Consider the following 25,678-nt stretch of genomic DNA (forward strand, 5'->3'; position numbering starts at 1 on the left):
TGAAACAATTCATTTAAATCTTTTAGCATATAACTTATAAAATATAAAACACTACGCAATAAAATCAAGTTTAACTCGGACCGCAGACTCGAATGGCTATTTACACGAGAACCTACACATATTTGCTAAGTACACTGAAAGGTGATAATAACCTTTGATCTTCATGACAAGGCCCCTTCTTCGACCATGTGCTTCTGTTTACAAATTCATATCGTGACCCTGTCTGATTCTGCCCGGTACTGCCCTTTCCCTTTCAATCCTGTCAATCGTCTTACCCCTTTTTACCGCGTTATATCTATAAATAGATTTGCTAACTAAGCGTTCACATGATTACGACATTGCGAACTTCGGTCGCCATATTTGTTCGAGGGAATTCCCATGCATATGGTGTGTGGTTGGAAATCGACCTCTAACCGTGTATCATGAGTTCAGGTTTGTCATGGAAAACAGGACGGGACGGTCGAAGGAATTTTGGAGGTACGTTTGATATGATTGTTGACGTTTTCTGATGCGATAAATCACAGATCTAGCAAACGCACAAAAAGACTACCTTGCTTTTCCATATGGGATACCCCCCAGGGAGAAGCCCTGCTTTCACTATTATAGTGGTATTCCACAATTATGGTTGGTAGCTATAGGTGAATGATCCATGTAACGAGCGTGTCAGGCCCAGTTTGCGTCCTTGTGGACCAACAACCCAGGTTCGATCGATGGGTTGTATCATATAGAGGGAGAACAAACGCCTTGAACAAGTTACTACAATTAACAATTTATTAATGATGACATAAACATTTACAACATGAAATTACGTAGAAACAGACAACAGTATAGCCATAGGCCTAGCTAAATGATCAACACCCTAACCCGAAACCAACCCCAGGGCTTTTTTTCACTACTTTGGGAATGGGCCTATGGCTTTGGGATTGGGAAAAATGCACGGCTACAGGTAAATGGGGAAAAATGGACATAATGGTAAAAATAACAAGTAGACACAAATATGGATCTATGCTAAATATATTTAGACTAGAGCATTATCTCCCTTTTTCAGGCCAGAATAACCAATAAAACGTAGCAGGACAGCACCATCCAGATTTTTAATGACATAATTTTTTTACAGATCATTCGATTGGGAATTTTAACTGGTCATATTGGAGAAAATATTCAATTTTGCCGTGGGGAATTGGGCCGAAATTCGCCTTCAAAAAAAGCCATGAACCCCCATACCTACAACTTAAATAAACCCCAATTGCAACATCCTGACTAATAGTATGCACCTTAGACCCTACATACCCTAATTACGCTACATTAATCCTGGCGAGGAAGACATGACATGCAGCACACAGGAAACTAATTCATCAGACGGCCCAGTATACGATATACCACAATCTATCCCACTTTTTAACAATACAGAACTTTAAGGACCAATCACAACAGAGGATTCACAGGAGCACATATGTACAGGCATGACAGACACTGATGAAAAAGCAAGCGACTATGAACAATGCACAACTAAAGCATCGACCAGAGACGGAACACGTGAACAGAGGACAACAAAGGTCAAGATGACACAGAAACACATAGTACAGACACAACATATAGACATGACATATAGTTAGCGTTAAGCTTAACCCTGTCAGCTTAACCTGTCAGTTCATATACGATTACGATACCATCCCCCACACTTGGTTGTAACAATACCCACAATAAAATTAAAATGTCACCTGTGTTCTTTCTGTAAAATTGCCGTTTTTCTATCTCTATACTAATTATAACCAAATGGAAAAAGGGAAGTAACTCTAATAGATCAGAATGATGGTTGACACGGAAAATGCAACGGAAAGTTAAAGATTAATTAGAGAAGATCTTCATAAAGGCTTTGTATATTTTGAAATATATTATGTATGTCTGATCAGTTTCCATTTAAAAATTTGGGTCTTTTATTTATAATGTTGTTTCCCAAGCCTTAAGTGCCTCACATCTGAAGTCAGTGTCAGAGTTTGAGTCGGTGATTATAAGGAGATTGGGTACGTAGGGTGATCGAGTCTAGCTTGTACATATTGGCAAGTTGGTTATCACCTACTACATGACTGCCGATTGCTGAGGCATTTACCATGCTGAAATGGCCAATCATGTATGGTTCATGGCACCTGGACTTCCCTCCTGGCACCTACATACATATATACATGTATATGCATCAGGCCACAGACTAAGAATCAAAGAATAAGTAATGATCTTTAACATTGAGTTAAGATTTAAAGTAATACTACCTGGTTTTGAAGCGAATCAGTCCTTCTGCTAGCATTATAGGCTTACTTTACATCATTTCATTGAAATTGTTTCAGATCATGATGACCGCTGGGTAGACGGTGACAACAACCACAATGACCAAGGTGGACGAGGAGGAGGAAAGTTTAATAACAGAGGCAAGAGTCGAGGAAATCGTGGGTTTGGAGGCTTTTACACACGAGGTAGTCGTGGTGGTTATCAGAAGTACAACTCTAACAGCAGATCCTACAACAACAGATCTAGAGGAAACAGTAAGTACAGATTATAGCAGCTTTTCTAGATCAGTAAGAAGCCCACGTATCCCCCACAGTGTATTTTCCTAGGTAATTTTTACTGTCTAATGTTTGTGGTTCCCCCTCAGCCATAAATGCTATTTTCCCGAATTTGAAGTGCAATTTTCTCAACTTGTCAAAAAATGCTGGTTTTTCAGCTTTTTTTATTTTGCGTTTTTTTTTTACACTGAAGAGAGATAAATAAAATATAATCGTGCAACAGACACAATTTATACAATGTTTTATTCTCTTTCTTTTTGTCTGTAAAATTGAAGGTGGGCAAATAAGTACTCATGCAGTATTTGACACTTTTAGACAAATGAAATTATGTAAATTTGCAAGTGAAGTAGTTAACTTCTGTGCTAAATTGATTTGTAGTCTGTATGAGGCATTGAGACACAGGGCACATATTGTACCTGTTAAAATGTCTCTATATTAGGAAAATACAATAACATGGCTATTGTAACCTGGATAGATGTCCTCACTTTATTCACGTAAGTAAACCAAAATTTGTTCCTGGTATAATAGAAATACCAAGTTACTAAACCAAGCATTCAGGTGCAACATGGTTACTAAATTAAACCAAGCACCTCGCTTCAACAGGAATATACATACCCTGTTGTTAAATCAAGCAAACATTTAAAACTGAGCCTGGTCCAGACTTATTTTAAAGAGTTAATAAGTATTCTGCTTTATGGTTGATAGAAATGCTGGAGTATCATGCGACAATTCCATTTTTATCCAACCTACAGGAACATGGGGTTGATGCATCAGAAATTTTAGATTTCTTTTTATAATTTACAGGCCGCGGAGGTTCACGTGGAAATTACAGAGGGGGAGGAGGAGGAGGAGGTCCTCGGGACAGACTGGACAATGAAGGAGACTGTGATATGGAAAATGACGGGACAGGATCTTCATCAAGATAGTATGTGTTTAAAGATAATGTTGATTACAAAAATGGAACTGAAATTAATTTTCACCATTAACTCCTTCTGAATACATATACTGTTAGCTTATGACCTCTCGATGATGAGACGTGACATGAAAGTGTTCAAGGAGGTCTTTTCTCAAACTTTTATCAAAAAGTTCATTTTAAGTCTGATCCAGAAAACAAAAGGTCGATAGTTGAAGTTTTGTAATTGATATTTCATATTCACAGGAATTTCTTCTTTACATCTTTTTGATTTCATATGTAGGTTCTCCTTATTATCAAACCATGAATGAAGAGAAAAGATCTGTCTTACATAGAACCAATAAAAGTCAATGGAGTCATCACGATTCCTCTTGGCTCTCTTGTATTGATGTGTTGGTTGTTGGAATATATTTATCTCTCCGTCATGCTGCTCCAAGTTAAATGTACCTGAGCAATGAACACAAGTGTGCACTATGCAGGAATATTTAAGGTATAAAGCTAACTCAATATACACTTTTGTCTACTTCAGCTCTCCATATGGTCGTCCAGATCGACGTGGCTCCAGGAACTCTAGAGGTGATTATGCCAACAAAGGTAATTATATCGGATTTTTCAGGCTATTTTGGAAAGGGATACTATACAGTAACTGGGAACGTATACTTAGGTCCCCTGACAAAGTCTCAAGTGACCTATTACAATTGCCTTTGTCCATCATCTTGCGTCATGCGTCCATAAACAATTAAAACTTTTGTATTCTCAATAACAAAGAGGCCCATGTTCATGATATTGGGCCAGTAGCATGCTGGGATGAAGAGCTACCATGTTTGTTCAAATGAATATCTTGATCTACTTTCAAGGTTACAAGCGTCAAATGTATTAAAATTTCAAATAACTTTTTCTGAATAACCAAGAGGCCCCAAGACCTAATATTGGGCCTCTAAAGCATTTATGCTTGTAAAAGTATTTTTAGACTTTTCACTTATAAATATTATGATAATGCGACAAACAGAATCCCACACTTGATTTTGTATGCCATTTATGCTTGTGGCATTGTTGAATTTTTCAATTATCGAACATGTTTAATAAATAACATGTAACATATGCCTTTTATGTAGGATCCTCTTTTGATGAATATAATTAATGATTGACTGGATTTTGGTTTCACTGGTATATGCTGTCATTGTTTCAGGAGACTCACGAAGAGGAGGTAGCGGATATTCAAATAGCGGAGGACGATATAACAATAGCGGACCTCAGTGGTACAAAGTTACGGTACGTACGAGTTTGTCAATAACAGTTAGTTAGTGCTGTCTCTATCTTCTACAATACTAGCCGCTGGGACTTTATACGTAGGGAATGGGTTCGTCACTGCATTCTTGACAAAAAAAATACATTTGGAAGGGGACGGTAATTCACGGAATTGTCTACAAGGGTATTTAAAACTTGTTCTATTTATAAATGTAACCTACTATTGAAAAGAAAAAAAAATTAGCAATTGAGTTTGACTTAAAAAAATCACTGTATATGTTTCTAATATGACTTCATGTTAGACTAAATATATAAAGAAATTTTAGTTTAAATTATAAAAATGTCTAAAGCTTGTTTAATCTGTAATTTTGTTGTCTTTCTACAGATACCAAAAGGAAAGAAATCTGAGAAATCTGTGCTACTTCAGTTGATAAATGAGAACATCCACACTCCATTTATCCCTCAATGTGTAGGTATTACTGCATGTCAGTCTTACTTTACTTGGTGTGAATAGTAAACCATTAAAGGCTGGTCGGGTGGCACAGTGGTAACACACTTGCCATTCACCTAGGCGGCCGGGGTTCGATTCCCCGATCAGACGTGAACAGATATGGGGTCACCTGCCCGACCACATTGGTTTTCCACGATTCTTTCTACAGTAAGGCCTTTCGCCTGATTCCATCCGGGCCAACAAGCATGATTAATAATATAAGTCGATATAACTTGTTTCACAATTGTTGTAAAGAAATAAAGTTTCATTATTTTTTTAAAACCATTACCTACATCTGTAATTGCTCTGATTGTAACTTAGAATTATCCAACATGTTGTTCTCAGTATTTTATCAGAATCATGAATATATAATAAGCCCACCATCTGATGACCCATAAAGATCATTTAATAGTGGGTATCAATCTCTCTTGTTTGGAAAGAAATAGGTTTATCAGATTGTCTTGAAAGAAGCTTTTATCGTCCTCGAAAATCCAGGGGTAACATTCACTTTTGCTCTCTTCGCTCTGATCTGAATATGGTATAACTTCATAGTCCACTCCTCCCAGAGGCAAGGAAGCCAAATCATTTATTGATTATGATAGCTTTTCAACTGAATTTGCTTTTAATCTTTGAAAACAGAAAGCTGACCATTTGTTGAAAGAGAAAAAGCAAATTGGTTTTTAATTGTTGAAAACAGATAGTGGAAACTGGAAAAACTGGAAAATGTTTTTTTTTTTATTTTACTTATATTAAATGAGATTGTTTTGCCATAATCACTGATATACCCAGGCGAGCGATACAGGCCATCTGAGGCTTTTGTTTTCAAAGCTGATAGAAAATGTAGATATGAGAGGCATATATGTCAAATGTTTTTAAAGAAAGAGATAATTGTAAAATGTTTGTAACAATACAGTAATGAACATATTTTGTCATTTCTAGTTCCACTTTGAACAAGACAGTGCTGTGTTCCACATACAGGACAAGGATGTGGCCGATGCCATTCGATCCCAGAGTCAGAGACACACACTGCCCAATGGATTCAAGGTAAAAATGTATAAAATATGTTCTGTACATAAAGGTGATGCTTTTGTAGACGTACCTGTTATCAGATCTTTAAACTTGAGAACAAATCATATGTACAACAAATAAAGATCATTCAATGGTCCCCATTGGTGGGCGCCAAATAAAGATCATTCAATGGTGGGCGCCTTTTTGTATCCAGAGAGCTAAATGTTACTTAAAGGAGAGTGTTGACTGAAATGCATGATGCCAATTGGCAGATCCCAGACTGGAAAAGTATCGGTAATATAAGTTTAATGGGAGTGTTACTTCTTAATCACTGAAATAGCCATGTAAACGATACAGGCCCTCTGGGCCTCGTTAGCCCATCTGGCCCAAAGACAGTGGAAGTCCATTTATTTTCACAAAACTTTGTTGCATGTCAACAATGGAACCAACTATTTGTTTAGTCACCATGATCTCTAAGAAAGTATTTGTTTCCATGTCTAGCTCAGATAAAAGCAGATGAATTTGCTAACTACATGTTGTTGTTGTTGTTATTTATAGATGATTATCATTGTGAAGCCTTCCATGCCACCAGCAAACTATATGGACAAAGGCACAGTAGAAAAACTGAAGGTACTAATTAAAACCATCAAATACACTAAACAGACTTATTTTAGTGCTTTCGCTTTGGAAATATTGCACTAAATTATAATTGTGCTAATTGTACTTTTCATATAATGTTTCTATATAAATAATTTTGGTGCTCCAATTCATCAATACTCTGTTAGAATTTCGGAAATGCACTCAAATTTGACTGTGCCAAACAAAGTTTGTTTACTGAACTATATGAATGAATCTACTTTATAAAAATGTTGAAAACAATTCTAATAAGAAGTGAAGGTAAAATTTCGACCTGGCATCCATTAGCACCTCCTCTTGACATTGCTGGTTGATTTTTTAATTCAAGTTTAGAAAAATTAATTACTGAGTGACTATTTTGTACTGTAAATCGGAGCATGTTTAATTGAAGAGGATATAAGTATATTATATAATTAATGATATAACTTTCTATGTTACCAGTCAGCCATGAGTAGAAGATACGACTCCAGTGCTAAGATGCTAGATCTCAGTAACTTATACCAGGACTCAGGTAATGTATAATACATATTTGTTTTGATTGTTTTATAGCTTACCTGGTCCAAGAACCATTGAGCATATGTCATGGTGCTTGAGGGACAGGGGCCCAATTATGGAAATGTAACAGTTTTTAAAATCCTTCTTTAATAATATAATGATTTGGGCCCCCTCCCCACCCTCCCCTTACCCCTTCCCTCTCAGGGTCTTGATATTGCGTTGGAAGCTTCGATGATGTTAATTCAAATATTTGACCTTTTCCTTCTTGCAAGGTCATTGAGCTGAAATATGTTAATTTGAGGTTTAAAAACCCAAATCATCTGTTAAAAACATATCAAAACTGGGGTTAGCTATAAGGTCCATGTGCCTGTTATTTGTGGAATTGTGAATGTATTGTTATAGATTCCATTGTTTTTGTGGAATGGTGAATATATTGTTATGGATTTCATTGTTTTAGATTCCAATGTTTTGTGGAATGATAAATACATTGTTATAGATCCAGTTTTTGTTAGCATTGTGAATTACACTGTTATTTCATTTACAGAAATGTCTCAAGAAAATTTACACTTGCCCCTCAGCCGACAAAATGTCATGTCACAAGTAATCACCATTATAGAAGAACACATTTCTGAGGTAAGAGATGTATGAATGAAGGGAAATTAAACAATGAATCAATTATGTCTGAGATATTACTAGTGTATAACTTTTTTTTTAATTCATATAATGAAGTCCCGTATTACTTCTAAACCTCTTTATAATCTTTATACAGTAGGTCTATAGCATAGCATGTATGGCAGTGAAAACGCAGAATAACATAATGTTTTATTGCTAAACTCGACTTTCAAATTGAATGGATCAAGTGTTAAGTGATATAATGAAAATTAGATAGCATGGTTGGTATACCCTCTATATTCCGGAATGCATCAACTGATGCAGAATTAACCGGTATACCGGGACGTACTCCCACAGGTTCCCCTAATGCACTGTTGAGTACTTTCCTGCTGCCACATTTAAATTACTCAAAGGCACAGTGTTAAACAACTTACTGGGCCACATGTACCTAAGCTGACAGCATGATCACTAGTGTGACCTTGACCTGTTGGCAGGGACACTTACTGGGCCACATGTAGCTAAGCTGACAGCATCATCACTAGTGTGACCTTGACCTGTTCGTTTTATATAGTTTATATGGTATTGTGTTCAAGTTTACCTTTAAATGACATATGGGGTATTTATAGACATACCAATTATGTAAAATTGATGCTAGTTTGAACATTTTTTTTTATTCAATTTTCAGTTGGAGGGCCTTGACGTTAGCAATAATCGTCTGATATCGTTGGAGCATCTCGGGAGATTGACAAAGATTTGTCCAAATATTGTCCGAATCAACCTTGGCAAGAACAGTGTAAGAAAACTTTGTATAAAACGCTTCTCAAATATCAATGTAACCAATTGATTTATTGCTTGTAGTTTATTAAGTCCTTACTGAATTGTAAGGACGCACCTTGGGTTGTACGATTCTTTGAATTGTAGAAATTCCTCGTCACCAACATCTCAGTGAATGTTTTTGTTTGCTTACAACTTACTATACTGACGGTTAAAGTGAGACAGATGAAACAAATAATTACGTGTAATAATTCTTGTTTTTATATTTCATGTGGGAAGGGTTAAATATTAAAATCTACCTCAAGAATAGGGAGATTTGGCAAATATATGAATCTTAGATAAGCTTTCATTTTATCAATGCACAGTATATCATAGAGATTTTAAAGTGGGATTTTAAAGTGTAAGGTAAACACATACAGATTTATCTCCCTTTAACTGTACAGGTGCGACATATGGATGAGCTGGACAAAGTGAAAGACTGGAAACTTTTGGAGCTGATGTTGGATGGGAATGAGCTTTGTGATAAGTTTGAAGATCAAGCTGCATACATAAGGTAATAGCTGACCCAGACACTCTTGACCGGAGCTCACTTGACCTTGGCATGATCGTCTGGGGCATGCTTGATCTCTGGAGGCGGTTGGTAAGGTAGTGTGGTCAGATGGTCAAGCTTCTGGCCTTAATAGCCACTGATTGTCAGTTAGAACTGACCAGCGCTGTGTAGGTGGATGTAGATGGAATTTGAAGGTCAAAGGAGGGAAAGAATTACCAAATAAGTTTGTAGTTGGATGTAGATGGAATTTGAAGGTCAGAGGAGGGAAAGAATCACCAAATAAGTAATAAATGAAAGAAATACAAAAGTTTTAATTCTAAAAAATCATGTTTATAGAGTAAACTGACTTCATAGAATTGTTTGTCTGTGCATGGTATTGGTTAAGTATCGGCCAGTGATGGGAACTAAGGCTTACAATTACAGAATTGTTTAATAGCTTTACGAAAGATATCTTTTAAATTCAATGAAAAAATATATATATTATCACAAGTTTTAATAGTAATTTATTATCAAATCTGAAGTAAAAGTTTATACAATTATCAATGTTTAATTTGTTGGGGAAGGAGATCAGTATAAGTTGACATAGAAATTACTTTCATAAACCAAAATCCTTGTCATCTCAAATTGTCATGATGATAATTTCTTAAACCAAAATTCTTGTTGTTTCAAATAGTAATGATGATGATAATAATTTCTTGAGATCATCAGTGATCTTTCAAAAAGTAGTGAAGATTATAATAATTTTAGCCAGGGTTCCATATTACGACATTGTCTAGTGTTTTGTGTGCACCAACATGTACAATTATTGTAATGATAGTAGTTTAAGATAACATATAATTGGATCTGTTGGAACAGTTGGTTGAATGCTGAAGGTCTTTCAGTTTTAGTAAAGGAACCATTTTGAAAACAAACTTTGAAATTTACATTGAATAATTTTAAGAGAACTCTTTTCTAAAGATGTAATTTTAAGAGAACTCTTTTCTAAAGATGTTGAAATATGCTGTTGACATCTGTCGCAATTTTATGAAAAAACTTTTATGATGAAATATAGATGATGATCGACTCATTTCGAGTATGGGATACATTCAAGAAGGAAGACATCTTAAAAAATCATGCATCACATTCTTCATTCTATATAAATAACTTAACAAAACATTTCTCCTGAAGAGCAGCATTTGAACAGCTGCGAAAGTGCAAGGACAATTCAACTTTATGTATATATATAAACATAAAGAACTCAATATGGGGATTGCAGTTGATTTTAGCTAAAATTTTATATAGATATTATAAATATATAGCTCTTTTCATCTTTAAGAAATGCATTCATTCATTTTTGCCTCACTGTTACCATGAATTCTGAATTTGACCTGCTAGGTCCTCAGGCTTCACTTAAGATTGGTAGCGATCTTGTTTCCTTTTGATTCTACCATGTTGGTCTTTCCTTTCTGTTCCATTTCATACAACATTTTCTTTCCCTGTAGTTATGACATTTTTTTCCAGTTGTGGTTTTAATTAAGATGCTATTTCTTGTTATCTCAGTTGTCTTTTCTCTGCATAAACAACGAGTTAGATGTATTTCTCAATTTGTAGTGCTAAAACTACCAATATGACTTACTATCCACTACTATAACAGTAGTATTTTCTGCCCTGAATTGGTGAATTCTATTTATATCTACAAACATGTGTTTTGTCTCAGAAAAACTCCATTGTCATTTTCTTTTAACATGTTCTATTGATTTATCTCTTTAAAAATGTCTTTTTCGAAACTACTTCTCATTTATTTTGTTTAATCAACAGAAAATGTATACAGTCTTGAAAGAAATTGGAAAGATTGAAAATTGTCAGTTTTAAATGCAAACTATGAAAATTATCTTCTTTCAAGAAAGAAAGTATTTGAATCAAGCATTACCACACAATTCATTTGCAATATATTTGTTTAAAAAAAGCAAAAATGGAATGCTTGGAAATAGTATTGGTATTGAATCTGCCAAAAAATGCTGAAGCGTGTTGTTTTTGAGTGTTTATTAAGTTGGAGAATAGTGTTAACAAGCTATATTTGATAAAATGTGTGTAATGTTTGATTAATCAAAAGAAAAAATCAGTAAATTTACTTTCTTTTGAAATTTTACAGTATACAGCATGCATTCGATATCTTTTGTGGTAAAGACAATGTTGTGATATATCTTTACAATGCTGTGTACTTAGTACATACAAATCATTAAATGATGCTTATATCATTGGTTTCTATCTATTTGTATCTTACCTGAAAAAATATGAATAATTTAGCTTATACTAGTATTCTCCAGCTTAGAGATCCTCAACAAAGAGTTACTTCCCTTTCATGAGAAGATCTTGTGTGAATGGAGGTGCCTTGTGACACAGGTCTGTCGCCGATGACGGGTAAGATCTCCCAAAGGGAGGCAACCTAGGACAGGGGCAGCTGGCACTTGGCTCAACAGCAGGAGTTTGACAACTTGTCGACTATGAATATCACGGATACATGTAGATGTTTGGAGTTCTTGACCCGGAATTAGTAGATTGTGAGCTAGTACCCATCTTCCTGGAGTTAGCTGTACAGAGCTTCCATGGACTTCACGTTGTGGCTCTACAGCACTCCCGTGGACTTATCCTCCATCGTAGGTTACTAGGGAGACAATTTTGTTATTCCCTGTAGTTAGTTATGATAGGAATATTGTTATCCAGGAGTCTCAGTATCACACACAACGTAGATATATGTAGTAGGATTTCGTGGTAGGGACCGGATTGTACCACACGAGTAGTCATCAGCTGTTGTTATTTAGAGTTAGGCTTATTAGGAACCACTTTGCAGTATTTTAGGTTACTTCAGCCATTATTAGGTTAGAAAGGAATTTGAAAAGTGCCTGGACTTCCTGCTGTTGATATTGATACCTCCAGAGAGCAAACTTCTCCAAAACAGTGACTAACATCACACTGTCTATACACACTGCATTAATAAATGTACACAGTGTGTTTATATCATCAGCATTGAACGATGAAACTTAAACTCTAATGAAATCTCAAAATACATTTTCTCTTGATTATTCAAAATTATTTTAAATTTATTCAAAAGGCTTTCTTACATTTTCAAATTCCATATTACATTTCATTTAAAATCTCTGATTACTATATCTTTCTTGTGTTGACCCCAGTCTGAAGTTTAGCCTTCTGCACAGAAATTACCATGACATTGGCAACTTCTTAAATGCTGTTCTGTAAGAGTTTTGTTTAGTGAAAAACTGCAGTCTGCTATATAAGGCCCATCATCCTGGTTTTCATATGTCATGTTTCTTCTTTCCTATCAGATGACCACCAAACTAGGTGTATATCTTGATTACTATTATCTTTAATATGCAACTCTCAGTTTCTGCTTTATCGTCATTATCTATCACTCAATATCTTTGTTGTCCTAGTTATACCATCAAAGATTTAAAATGTTTTTATCTCTGATTTATACTAATATGTGAAAACTGTATCTAGCGATGATACTAGTTGTAACAATAACCTGTTATAACTAGTATCTATAGATGTAGACAGACTTAGCCTCAAGTGACCTATTCCAAATTGCCTTTTGTGTGTCATTATTCTGTAAAAAAATTAAATTTTTGAATTCTTAACTGAAACCCCTTGACCAGTTTCAATGAAAATCTGCAGAACCGTTCCATGGCCAAAGGTCAACTAAAATTGTGAATTCTATGGTCCCCATCCCCCAGGGCACTGAAGGGCAGGGTCAAAAGGGGTCAAATTAAAAAAAAAACAAAAAACAAACCCTTTATCTGAAGACTCCGATAGTGTAGAATCAAATTATCTTCATAGATGGAAGGGTTATGCCAAAATTTAGAATTTCATCACCCTGGCTTCTCGTTTATTGTTCAGCATTCAGCAATGCTTTGAAAAAAAATTTCTAGAATGTTTTGTTCAGCATTCAGTGATGTTCTGAAATGAAATTTCTAAAGAATGAAAGTATTGCGCAGCAATCAACCATGTTCTGAAATGAAATTTCCAAAGAATGAAAGTATTGCTCAGCATTCAACCATGTTCTGAAATGAAATTTCTAAAGAATGAAAGTATTGCTCAGCAATCAACCATGTTCTGAAATGAAATTTCTAAAGAATGAAAGTATTGCTCAGCATTCAACCATGTTCTGAAATGAAATTTCTAAAGAATGAAAGTATTGCTCAGCATTCAACGATGTTCTGAAATGAAATTTTTAAAGAATGAATGTATTGTTCATCATTCAATATTAGTTTACCTTGGATATGTTTCCTAATTAATCTCATGTTTGAATAGATAATAAAAGTGATGTTACAGTAAAATTAATTACAGACTTTTCCTGATCTCTTTCGCCCAAGAATAAACTGCAAACTGGGAAAGCATTAGTAGTAGTAGCGATATGGTGATGAATATTTATTGAGCTTTTGGAAATAAACTTATTTTATCCAGCTAAAACCTTAATGACCTGATGTGGCCCCTATTGACGTTACCAGGCACAGACATTATCTCGGTTAACATTACATATTATGAACCTGTTGATAGGAGGTTGATATGATTTTTTAAAACGTTACATGGGTTTTATTCTATGAATATCCACGAATAGTAAGAATGTTCTTTTTTATAGTCTGCATCCCATAAAGGTTACTTTAAAAGTTTTCAAATCTATCTCTCTGATCCATTTTTAAGTTCATAATGTTTTGGTAATGGCAAAACGAAAAGAAAATAGCAAAACATAAAAATGTATAATGTTGAAATTAAATTCCCTGTACCATAATAAGCCAACCATTGTCAGATGGTGGTCTACTCAAATTGCTCTTCGTCCATCTTCCGTCGTCGGAGAAATTATCAGTATTAGATTGCAATGATGGTTTGGACTTATTGACCCTGACTGACTCCAGCTCCCAGCGATTGATGGGTTGGGTCAAATTGACTGAAATATATTAGAACTCAGGTGATCGTTAAGGCCCCATGGGCCTCTTGTTATGTTGCAGTGCTGTACGGAAGAAATTTCCCAAAGTTATCAAGTTGGTAAGATTTCAAACATATGTCTGTTTCAGTAGAAGCTGTCTTTCACATATACATGTACCGGGGAAAAAAAAAACTATTTTTCTTATCCAGCTGTTATAGGTTTTGGTTTTATTGTGTATATAAAGGGAATATTTCCAAAGTTTTTCGACCACCATATTTTTCTATATCCTGGTACAGTAATGTGTTTCTTGTTTCTCCATTGCGTCTTCATTACGTCCTGGGCGTGTAATTAATGACCAAAATTAAGTTTGGTATTATAAATACAGTACATAATTATCTCACATTTCTATGACGTCGTAATTGTTAATCGAGCCATTACAGACGTCATATTATATTACTGTTTAGGCCTACTGAAGTATCAAAACTGATTGCAAAGCATATAAAGATTTAAAATGAAAGCATATTATTATAATAGCATTACTAATCAGAGTGTTTCCAATCTCAATTGATCTTCAAGGGATTATTACTTTGTCATTTTAAAAGGATGGACATGATCTGCCGCCCCCAATAACCTTTGACTTAGAGACGAGTACAGAACTACCTGCTGCGAAAGTAAGTGTGACGTTGTATGCATGTTTTAAGTCAACTTAACCCTAAGGGTCGGGATGATACATAGCCATCATGCTTTCAACTGCCTGGCCACATTAATATTCCTTAATAGTTTCCGCGGCTTCCTCAAACTTGTGTGTCTTTAATGTATTATACGCTGACATACAAATACTTTGTGCCATTAAATTACATTTTCTGTAATCTTTTTAACATATACAATGTATATAATAATTGATCATGTGTATTTCTGTAAGCTTGATAAAATTCTGGTAACCTAAAATTTAACAATTATCTTCCTTGGTTTTTCTTTCTTGTGTATAATTATTATGCCGATAGTTCACTGGATATGCCAACTGTTTAAAACTTTTTCATTCATAGATTGGAGAAATCTGTGGTGTATTTACAAACAATCAATAATAAGCCATAATGAGGGGATATATTTTGGTAATGGACTACATTATCAATAGTAAGCCGTAACGAGGGGACATGTTTTGGTAATGGACTACATTATCAATGCCATGTATGTTTCTGTTTCTAATCTTTATCAATCTTTCTTGTTCAGGGCAGCTTTTTCTTGAATGCAGAGATCCAGGAGGTTTTGGTAAAATTCCTGAAGGAGTATTTCACTGTATATGACTCCGACAATCGTCAGCCATTGACGGCCGCTTATCAGGACGAGGTCAGTAAAAAGTGCCAGCTTTGTTATATATATAGGAGCTTGACTAGGGAGGTGAAATTAGCACACTAACGAAGTTCATTCATCAAAAGAAATTGTAACATCAAGATGTTTTAAGTACTGGAAAGATATTTCTCAAACTTGATGTAAAGGTTCCAATTCTTTAGTTATGCCCTTTTAATTTTGAATTTGATTTGAAAACAAAATAGCCAGTTTTGATTTTAGGCAGTTGAAGTCTGTTATAGGTATTTCTTGTTCACAGAAAGTGCTTCTTAGACTCCTCTAAGAGTTCATTTGTCGTTCCCCTTGTTATTAAATAATTAACAGGAAAAGTGGAAAGAAAGGAGAAGTAAAGGAATATGCATTCAGTGGTGGCTGCCAGGGTCCCTCTGGCTTCCATGTAACTCATCGATATTGAAACGCACCAGATGCTTTAACTGAATATTGTATTACTATTGAATATATTTTTCAGGCCATCTTTTCCTTGTCGGCTTCTAAAAACAATTCGTCGGACCACTGGTGAGTGAAAGCTATGAAGACACTGCTGGCCTTTCCTTTCAAGCCTAATGTGTACACACAGAGAAATCTAGTAATGTTAGGAAAACAAATTATTCAAAATAACATGACATTGATATCCTGTATCAGTAGTGTTGAATATTGATGGAAAGTTTAGGAAGTTTCAGTTCGCAAGCAGTTGATATCACAAGCTTACCTAATGGTTAAAGAATTGTTTTCGTCTTCACAATGTTGTAAAGGTGTATGTGTGATCATTGAAAGCCAAAAATTATGAACCATGGAAGATTCTTAAGCCTTAAGTCACTTGTTTTTAAAATATCTTTGATAATTAGGGCTCTCAGAGATACAGATGGTCTACAGTGATCACTCTGACTGTCCACAAATTTTGTCATCGACTGATACAGACCCAGGAAATATTCCAGAGTGTACCATTGTAAAAATACACCTGAACTGAAGTTCTCATTCTCAAAAAACTAGACAAAAATTAATCTCAAATTGATGTAAGTACTGTAGGTATTTCTAGTTGTTATTTGAAATGTAGTTACTTGTAATTTCCCTTGTTAACGAATCTATAGAAATCTGTTAACATCAGGTTATTGTTAACGAATCTATAGAAATCTGTTAACATCAGGTTCTTGTATTACAGGCAAGCAGGGCTGCAGATATATTTTCCCGAAAGTCGAAATTTGCTGCGAAAATCAAGAGATCCAAGTAAGGAAAAATATTCCAGGAACTGCAAAATGAGTATTTAATTTTTGAGAGATTGGTGATATAAATTTGAAAGTTGCTCATTGATTTTGATCTGGGTCAACCAGTTTAAATTGTAAATATTGAAACTATGTATCTATACTTTTGTAACTTCGTCTAGAAATTTTTATATGAATATAAGCGGGGGTCAATGTTTTAGTCGATGCAAATACACAGGATAAAAATGCAAAGATAAAGATGAAAAACAATTGGGACCTGAGAATTTTATGCAAATAAGCAGTTAATTCAAATAAGCGATATGCAAATAAGTGGGCTCCTCTGTATACCTTTTGGAGGTTGCTCAGCATTAGAGCAATATACATTTGATTTTTGTTCTACTCCTCTTCAGGTCAGAAGCAGCGAGTGTTGATGCGAGGCAAACTGAACATTGTGTCTAAGCTTTGTCTGCTACCAAAGACTACACACGACTACAACTCATTCGTAGTCGACGTTGACCATGCCTCTGTATGTATACTGTTTACTTCAAAAGTTTTGTGATGATGAGATTTATTTCTACTGAGAGAAAGATATATATACATATATATAGGCAAAGAGTGTCAAATCTAACTGGACACCACTGCAATCATATGTCCAGTCTTCTTTTGGTAGATCAAGTTTGGTATTTAGTTATTTGTTTGAAATATAAGTATTCCAGTATATAATAGGGTTAGTACAGTGCTGAAAAACTGCTGGAATTTAGGGTGTAGTGGTGGGAAAGTGCTGGAATTTAGGCTGCAGTGCTGAAAAAGTGCTGGCATTTAGGGTGTAGTGCTGGAAAAGTGCTACATGCAATTTTTTCCAGATCCCTTAAAAATGTTATGTTCATATTCAATCCGGAAAATTATAAAAAGAAATCTAATTACATGTCTTTTATTTGATGAAAACTAAACCAGCAGTTTTCCATGTCTGATTCTAATTAAGAAATAAACTAATTTCAAAATGAAATGTTTCGGTTTATTTACCTATGTTTGATTGTATTATGATTTAATTGGAGTTACTGGTCCCCCACTGGGAATAGGGAGGAGACTGAAGTTTTGTGTTGTGTTTTTCCGTCTATCTTTCTATTGTTCCGCACATTATCGGCATTAAAATTGATAAATGTAATTTCCAATCAAGGACTACCATCTGGGAGTGTATTGATCATTATCAGGCCAAGCTTTAGACAAATTTATGTCTAATATATTTAAGTTTATATGTATACAATAAATTTCATATTTCTCTTTAAATCTCTGTACAGAAAATAATAGGAATTGTTATCAAGTCTTTTGACTTTTTCAGGCAACCCTCCTCAGTTTTACAGTAATTGGTGTATTCAAAGAAGGTGAGTTGATGAAATGTTTATATGAATCAATGAAAGTAAAAAGAAAACAGGAATAGAATATTGGGTTGTGTGTCGTTATAATTAAGGGTCAAAGTGAGCTTATGTGGAGTACATCCATTTGTTGTCAACTTTTTCATATAAACAACTTTTCTCACTAACCAATATTCACGTATACACTAGTTTATGTGACATTGGGGAGTCACTGGAGTCAAAAAGGCTAACATCTTCAAACTATTCAATAACTAAGAGACTCAGAGTCTTAATATTGGACTAGTAGCATACTGGAATGAAGAACAACAAGGTTTGTTCAAATGAATGACCTTGGCCTTCTTTCAAGGTAACGGGGGACAAATATGCTAAAAACTTCCAAAAACGGATCAATAACCAAGAGGCCCAGAGACACAATATTGAGCTGGAAGTTATGCTTGGGAGAAAGGCTACAAATAAATAACCTTGACCTACATTAAAGGTCACTTGATTACTGAATTTACAAATTAATGACTGACTAATATTTGGGGTGAAAAGGGTCAAATTTGTTTAAAACAATAAAACAAGTTCTTCTGAAAGCTTGAACAGCTTGGATTGATGACATTTGGCCAGTGATATGCTGGGATGGATGGCTACCAAACTAGGGTTTTTGATATTCACGATCACAGAAGTCAAATATTTTTATGATTCTTTTAACATCTTCTTAATTTCAAAAAAAACCTTGGTGCATGCATACAGTAATGATATCAATAAATGTTATCCAATAATTCTTAACAAAAAAAAATTCACCATAAACCCACTTCTCAGGTTAATGGCAGTTGAGCGATACAGGTCCATCAGGCCTCTTGTCTTTCTTGTTCATATTTATGAGATTATAATGTCTAAATTGATTAACAGCTTTAATATTCAATGCCTTTTTTTTGTTTTGTAGCGGATGAACGTTCAGATCGACAACCAGTTAGGGCATTCAGTCGTAGATTTATTGCCCTCCCGAGGGGTCAGGGGTAAGTCTGCTTGGATGGTCTGAAAATAAAGATGGCTGACATGACCAACATACGTTAATAGTTCTCAGTACGAGGGTCTTTCAAGTCAGATGACTATCAAGGCCCATGAGGCCTCTTGTTATGATCAATGTCAAATGGCCATTTTTTCCTGGCCTCAGATTGTAAAATTTATATATCATCTGTTTTTGTTTTAGACATGTTCGCATGCATCATCTTTGCACCAACTTTGCTTATAGTTTACAATAGGCTTCCATTATGGGACTCTTTACAAAATATCAGTGAGCAAAATTGTCATTGAAATGTAAACTTTATCCAAGTATTACAATAAAACAGGTCTAAGGATAAATAAGATGCAAAACTTATTGACACTTAAAAAATAGTAAATATCTAATAACCAATCTAATTAAAATCTAGATGGTCATTATCACCACATTACATGAACATCTAACAACATCCCATAAGGGGTCACGTCAGGGTGACCTTTTGGATTAGCCAATCAAATGACTACTTCCAGAATCGTGGAAGTGAATTTTATATGTCCGAATTAGCATGACTAGAGTGCATAGCTTGTATAATCTGTCAATTTGTTTCAAGTCATTTCGTCCCATAAAGTATAAAGCTATATACTGTGCCGAAATGGTTTGCTTGAGATGCATGCTGTGACGAAATGTTTTGCTTCGATGACATCGACAAAATGCCAATTCGCCCTGAAAGTGAAATACACATATCTCAGAGGTCATCAGAACGTGACCCCTTATGGGATGTTGTTAGATGTTCATGTTACGTAGTGAGAATGACCATCTAAATTTAAATTAGATTGTCTAATAACATATATATGGTCATTACGTCTCCTATACAGTTTTCCTGAACAACAACGACAAAAATCCTGTCACTTACCTTACAGTACTTTCAGTACTTTGATTCTAAAATAACCTATAAACTGTGAAGTTATGTTATAAAATTCTTAATATAGTGTTATTTTTGTTGACAGTATGGTAATAGCCAATGATTTGCTGACAGTTACAAATGCTTCACCTAGCCAAGTTCAGGTAAGTTTTAGGGACAGCCAACCTCGAATACTATCATGCACGCTGCCCTTGTACATTTATGATCACACCATTGTGTTTGGTTGTTTGTTTTTAGCTGACCATTATCAGATTTCAGAGCTTAAGTTGTGACATGATTTTGGTTGTCTTGTCATCTTTTGTCAATTAACTTTTCCTAAAATAACTACTAGTCATGAACAACTGACTGGATTTTGAACAAATTTGGCCTGAAACATCCTTTGTGTCTTTGCCTGTCCATGCAAAATCTATGTACATCCCAAAATCCCCTGGACAGTTGCACACCATAATTACATTTTATCAAGTTGTACACCTGAATGACTTTGGTGATCAGCGGTCAAGGCTGAAGGTCAAAGTCCTCACTTGACCACTTGGTTAGAGGAAGGATGGTGGTGGTATCTGTGTAAGCCCCTGTTCACTTTAATTTATTTCAAATATCAGTATGATAAATGATACAATAGGCAGTTGTGGGGCTCATTGTCTGCGGAACAAAAGAACATTATGATATTTTAAATTTATATCTACTAAACAAATAAATTAGGCATCAGCTTGAAATCCTTTTGAAGGTTTTGCATACATTTTATAATAATATTTTATGATGCTGAGAAGCATTTCTTTGGGATTAATTTGTTAAGTGTTTATTTATACAAGTTGAGAAACAGAATTATGTTTTATGATTGATTTTCAGACTGCCTTCAAAAATCCTGCCCCGACTCCCTCTTCGAGTCCTGTGCCTGATACAACTCCTGCTGCCCCATTCCACCAGGCAGGGCCCAGCCTTACCCCAGAGCAACAACAGATGGTCCAGAGCTTTTCTGCACAGTCACAGATGAATTTAGAATTTTCAGCCAAGTAAGTGAAATATGTATCGGACTGTCTTGAATTCAGAATTTTCAGCCAAGTAAGTGAAATATGTATCGGACTATCTTGAATTTAGAATTTTCAGCCAAGTAAGTGGAATGTGTATCAGTCCTGTTCATGTTGTCCTCCTATATACTGTACCATAAAACTTGGCTAGATATTTACATATATGTGTATCTTCCAATGTTCTATTTGATTATCCCACCCCTTTGTAAAACTGGGTATATACAGTAAAACCTGACTTTACCAACACACTTTGGGACCAATGTGTCGGATATGACAGTGTGTCGGTAAAGTCAGTGTCCTCATTTATTTATGATTGATGAGAGCAATAAAAATACAAATAATAGGGCTGATCCCCAGGCAGGGGGCTAAGGGGCATGGCCAAAAGAGGGGCAATTTTGCTATAGTGCTCTAAAATCATTCTCCAGAGCTACATGCTGGATATTGCTCATATTGTTAGCTGGGCAATTTACATTATACCATGGCACAACACCTGTCGTCCATCACCTGTAAATTGTTACCAGTCAATTTTTTTTTTAAATCCTCCTTTTGTAGGAATGTAAAGATTTGGCACATACTATGTCCATATCCCAAACAGAGAAAAGTATTTGTAAAGTAACTTTGCCATAATTACTGAAATATTTGAAATATCCATGTAAGATTCTATCAGTCAGAATTTTCAGCAATATTCACGGTTATATGTATTTTATAGGTGTCTAGAGGAGCATCACTGGAATTACGACATGGCAGGCCAAGCTTTCCTCACACTACAGGTATGTAATCTCACCATATTCATCAAATCTAGTTTGTGAAAAATAGTGGAAATATGCCACCATTAACAAGATAAAGTGAATTGTTGAACTAATTAATATCAAGTATCAGGACACATTTTTAGCTCACCTGGCCCCAAAGTATCCATCGTCTATTAACTTCTTATTTTGACCTTATTTGGTCTCAAACATCCTTGGTTGAAAAGATAACTATTTTGTATAAATTATTGTTGGTCTAGCCAACAAGGGGCCCAAGGTGGGGAAATATAACAAATTATTTTAAATTCTTCTTCTGTAGTAATGACAGAAATCTATTTTCAATATTTGGTCAGAAGCATCCTTGGGTGAAAGGGAACAAATTTTGTATATATTGTTATCGCCCAGTAGAAAAAAAGGCTAATTTTTGTCACCATTTAAATCGCCCTATATCCATGGTATGTCCATAAGCAATCCTTGCTATCACATACGGTACTTATTGAAAAGTACTGAGGGATATTATCAGACTTCACATGAACCTTCCTCTTGGTCGATATTGTGCCAATTCAGTTTTGAATCTGATCAGGCAAACAAAATCACTGACAGCTGACCTCATGGATATCATCAGTGAAAATTTGTTATCACTATTTCTTGACAAGTATTGAAAGAATTCTTCTCATTGAAATTTGAGTCTGGATTTTGAGAGTTGAAATTTGTCATTAAATGAATATTTCTCAGGAAGTTCTAAGATCTTTCTTAGACTTCATATGTAGTTATCAAGTGGTTGAGAGGAAGAGGGGGAATGAAGAGAAATGATCAGTCTTTCATAGGACCAATAAAGATCATTCAGTGGCAGGCAACAATATCACTCTGGGATCTTTTGTTTCTGTTGCAAGTGTGGTTATAATATCTCGGTCAAATTGAAATCCAAGATGTCCTGATATAGAGGCCATTTTGGAAAATCTCATATAAAAAGCTTCTTCAGTTTCACTTTAAGGATTTTGTTGAAACTTACTAGGAATGATATTGAGATGGTCCTCATCGAGTGTTCTTTGTTGTCTCATCATACTGGTCCGAATTCCTATATGAATTCTCAAATGTTATCAGTTACTGGGATCTTTATAGTCAGGTGACTGTTAAGGCCCATGGCCTCTTGTTGGCTTAGGGGTCACAGAGTGACCTCCTTGATATGTAAGGTTGTATGTTGCAAACAATATATGCTAATGAGATTAAGTTAATGTAAATTTCTCACCTTGTTTTTGTTTCTTCAGAAAGAAAATAAAATTCCGTCGGAAGCATTTGTGAAGTAAACCAGTCCTGAGACGAGTTTAGAAGAATCACGCTTGTCAACTGTTAGAGAGTGTAACTCAAATGTTAGTTTACTGGCTCGACAAACAACTTTCTACAGAGATTGTTCATGCTTGTCAACTGTTAGAGAGTGTAACTCAAATGTTAGTTTACTGACAGGACAAACAACTTTCTACAGAGACTGTGGGTCCCACCACAAACAGAGAGCTGGCCCTGGTCTATTTGATTTATTTAGACCAGATGTGTTCTTTCTGTGAGATTCTGTTGTGACCAAACAAACAGAATTACTAGCTGGTTAGGCCAGGTACCCATCTTGCAACGAAAATCTGTGTTTTATTTCAGAAATGCAAATTGCTACAAAAACCTGGATAACGGCTGACATTCAAAATTCTATTGCCATTCCGAACAGGACATTGTGTTTTAAACATTGAACCTAGCTACACTGGTTCAAGCTAGACACACAACTTTAATTAATTAAAGTATGTCGATATATAATCATTGTGTGATATTGAAAGTGAGGTTATCTAGAACATGATCAAAATTATGAGTGACAATATGTATCGTAATTTTCTCGTGAACTTTGATATTGTTTAAATAAATCTTATAATTTTCATATTCCAAGATCAGATTATGGTTCAGTAATTATTTTTATACAATAGGTTTGAATAGTGTGAACAGTATATGTCAGATTGACAGAGTGCTCTTGCTGTACGATATTATATAACATAATCAGGTCATGATTTGATGACAGGAGTTTGAATTAAGCAGTTTTCCATACATGTTTTTAAATGTTTTATCTGAATAAATTTTATATTCTTAACAAATTCATTGTAAAAATCATCAGTCATATTTGGTTGTAAATACATCATTGTATAGTTGTTGGCTCACCTGGTCCATGGCGCAGTGTCCATCGTCTGTCCATCTGACGTTGGTCAACACTTCTTTGAATCACTACAAGTTTTGAACTGCTGAATGGATATTGATCAAATTTGTATTGGCAAAGGAGATTCAATTTTGTGTAAATGGAGGTTTGGCTCCTTTGAATTACAACAAGTCCTGAATGACCAAATCGATTTTGATCAAATTTAGTCTGGAGCATTATTGGCTCACCTGATCTGAATGGCCAGTGAGCTTACCTCATGACACAGACTCCTTTGTCTGTCGTTCTATTGACATACATCAACATTTCATTTAAATCACTACTTGTCCTGAATGCCTGAATGGATTTTGATGAAATTTGGTCTTTGGGCATTAATGGGCAAAGATGATCCAGTGTTGTATATTTGCTAATAACATAGAATTTTATCACATCATTATTCTCACATTGTTCCATTAATGTAGTTATATGAAGAATTATGTTCTTGACGTCGTCACTAAATCATGTAGTTTTGTCTGATGTCGCTATCATAAATGTATTTTTGACATCAAGAAAACTTGTGCTACCAGATTAAAAAAACTTGATTGATCAATGTAACTTGTTACAATTTATGAAGTTCTATTGTAAAAAAGGTGAATATCCTCAGTGGAGTATGTTGATTAAAATGTTGAAATTAAATTCATGACTTTGTGTTTATTGTCCGCAAGGGTTGGACCAGCCTCATTTATACAAAGTATGACTGTTGTCCCCAATGATGTTTCACACCAAATTTGGTTGAAATTCACTTAAGTGTTAGGGAGGGGTATACACGTATATTTACATTTGGTGTGGCAATGCCCTTATATATTACTAGTAAATCCCTACCAAAAGCAGCTTCATCTATGAGAGTATAACTGAAGTTGCCCTGACGCGTGACGTCAGCTGTTACTTGTGCGCCGTTCTAGATATTCACCTGACCTGACGGTAGAAAGCGGGAAATTTGAATTTTGGAAGATTTTTTTCATATTTTTTTATTTTTGCGATTCATTAATAGAACGTAAATATAAGCGATAAACTGCGCGCACCATGATTGTTTGTCTGTGACACATGTGGCAGTTATACCAGTAGGTCTGCCGCATCTAGGCAGTTTATTGCTTAAATATATCACACCTTGTTAGTAAGGGACTGGTCCAACCCCTGGAAAAAATGCTCACAATTTGACAGATTTTCACCTACATGACATACATGACCTAAAGGCTAAATATTTTCAAAGGATAGAACTTGTTTAAAATATTTGATAGGTATCCATCCAAATTTATTTACCATATGGTCCACTATCATGACGAATAAAAGAATATTTATTCACAGTATCCGAGCTAAAGATTATTTCTTTTCTTTTATTTTCTCTCTCGTTATATCCAAGTGCTGGATGTAGTGATACACAACCAGATTCTCAAAAATTCCCATTTATAGACCCCTGTGACCTTGAAAAAGGGCCAGGATAATTCATTTGAAAAATCCTTTACACCTTGCAGAATTCAAGAAAAAGTTTTTCTAAAGTCTGTTACCAAAAATGGCAGTTGTAAAATTAGAAACAACTACTGATATCAAAATGATTCCACTTTTGGATTTCCTAGAAATTTCTCCCTGACAAAACACAAATAACAACAAGAAACATCAATTTGTATTTGATTTATTGACTGCTATCCTCAACA

General features: G+C 35.0%; 1 protein-coding gene across 1 annotated transcript; it reads left to right on the forward strand.

The window, feature by feature from the left end:
* Positions 1-338: 338 nt before the first annotated feature.
* On the forward strand, positions 339-24,662 carry LOC117322921 (nuclear RNA export factor 1-like). The gene is made up of 24 exons (XM_033877885.1): positions 339-477; positions 2,343-2,537; positions 3,363-3,483; positions 4,001-4,065; positions 4,661-4,743; positions 5,105-5,188; positions 6,149-6,253; positions 6,776-6,847; positions 7,295-7,364; positions 7,893-7,981; positions 8,646-8,753; positions 9,178-9,287; positions 14,288-14,324; positions 14,808-14,876; positions 15,436-15,552; positions 16,022-16,068; positions 16,712-16,776; positions 17,162-17,277; positions 18,091-18,133; positions 19,053-19,125; positions 20,117-20,174; positions 20,878-21,041; positions 21,766-21,826; positions 23,071-24,662. Exons 1-24 carry the CDS (start codon positions 423-425, stop codon positions 23,107-23,109), a joined length of 2,046 nt encoding a protein of 681 aa, XP_033733776.1. The 5' UTR covers positions 339-422; the 3' UTR covers positions 23,110-24,662.
* Positions 24,663-25,678: the final 1,016 nt, after the last annotated feature.

Source organism: Pecten maximus, chromosome 3 (assembly GCF_902652985.1).
Source record: "Pecten maximus chromosome 3, xPecMax1.1, whole genome shotgun sequence".
Lineage (NCBI taxonomy): Eukaryota > Metazoa > Mollusca > Bivalvia > Pectinida > Pectinidae > Pecten > Pecten maximus.

What these genes read in the sequence shown, in the direction of transcription:
- LOC117322921 (XM_033877885.1), top strand. Translation starts at nt 423, where the DNA reads ATGAGTTCAGGTTTGTCATGGAAAACAGGACGGGACGGTCGAAGGAAT. An exon ending in CTCCATTTATCCCTCAATGT is followed by an intron (nt 5,189 to 6,148) that starts GTAGGTATTACT and finishes TGTCATTTCTAG; the next exon opens with TTCCACTTTGAACAAGACAG. An exon ending in AATTGGTGTATTCAAAGAAG is followed by an intron (nt 18,134 to 19,052) that starts GTGAGTTGATGA and finishes TTTGTTTTGTAG; the next exon opens with CGGATGAACGTTCAGATCGA.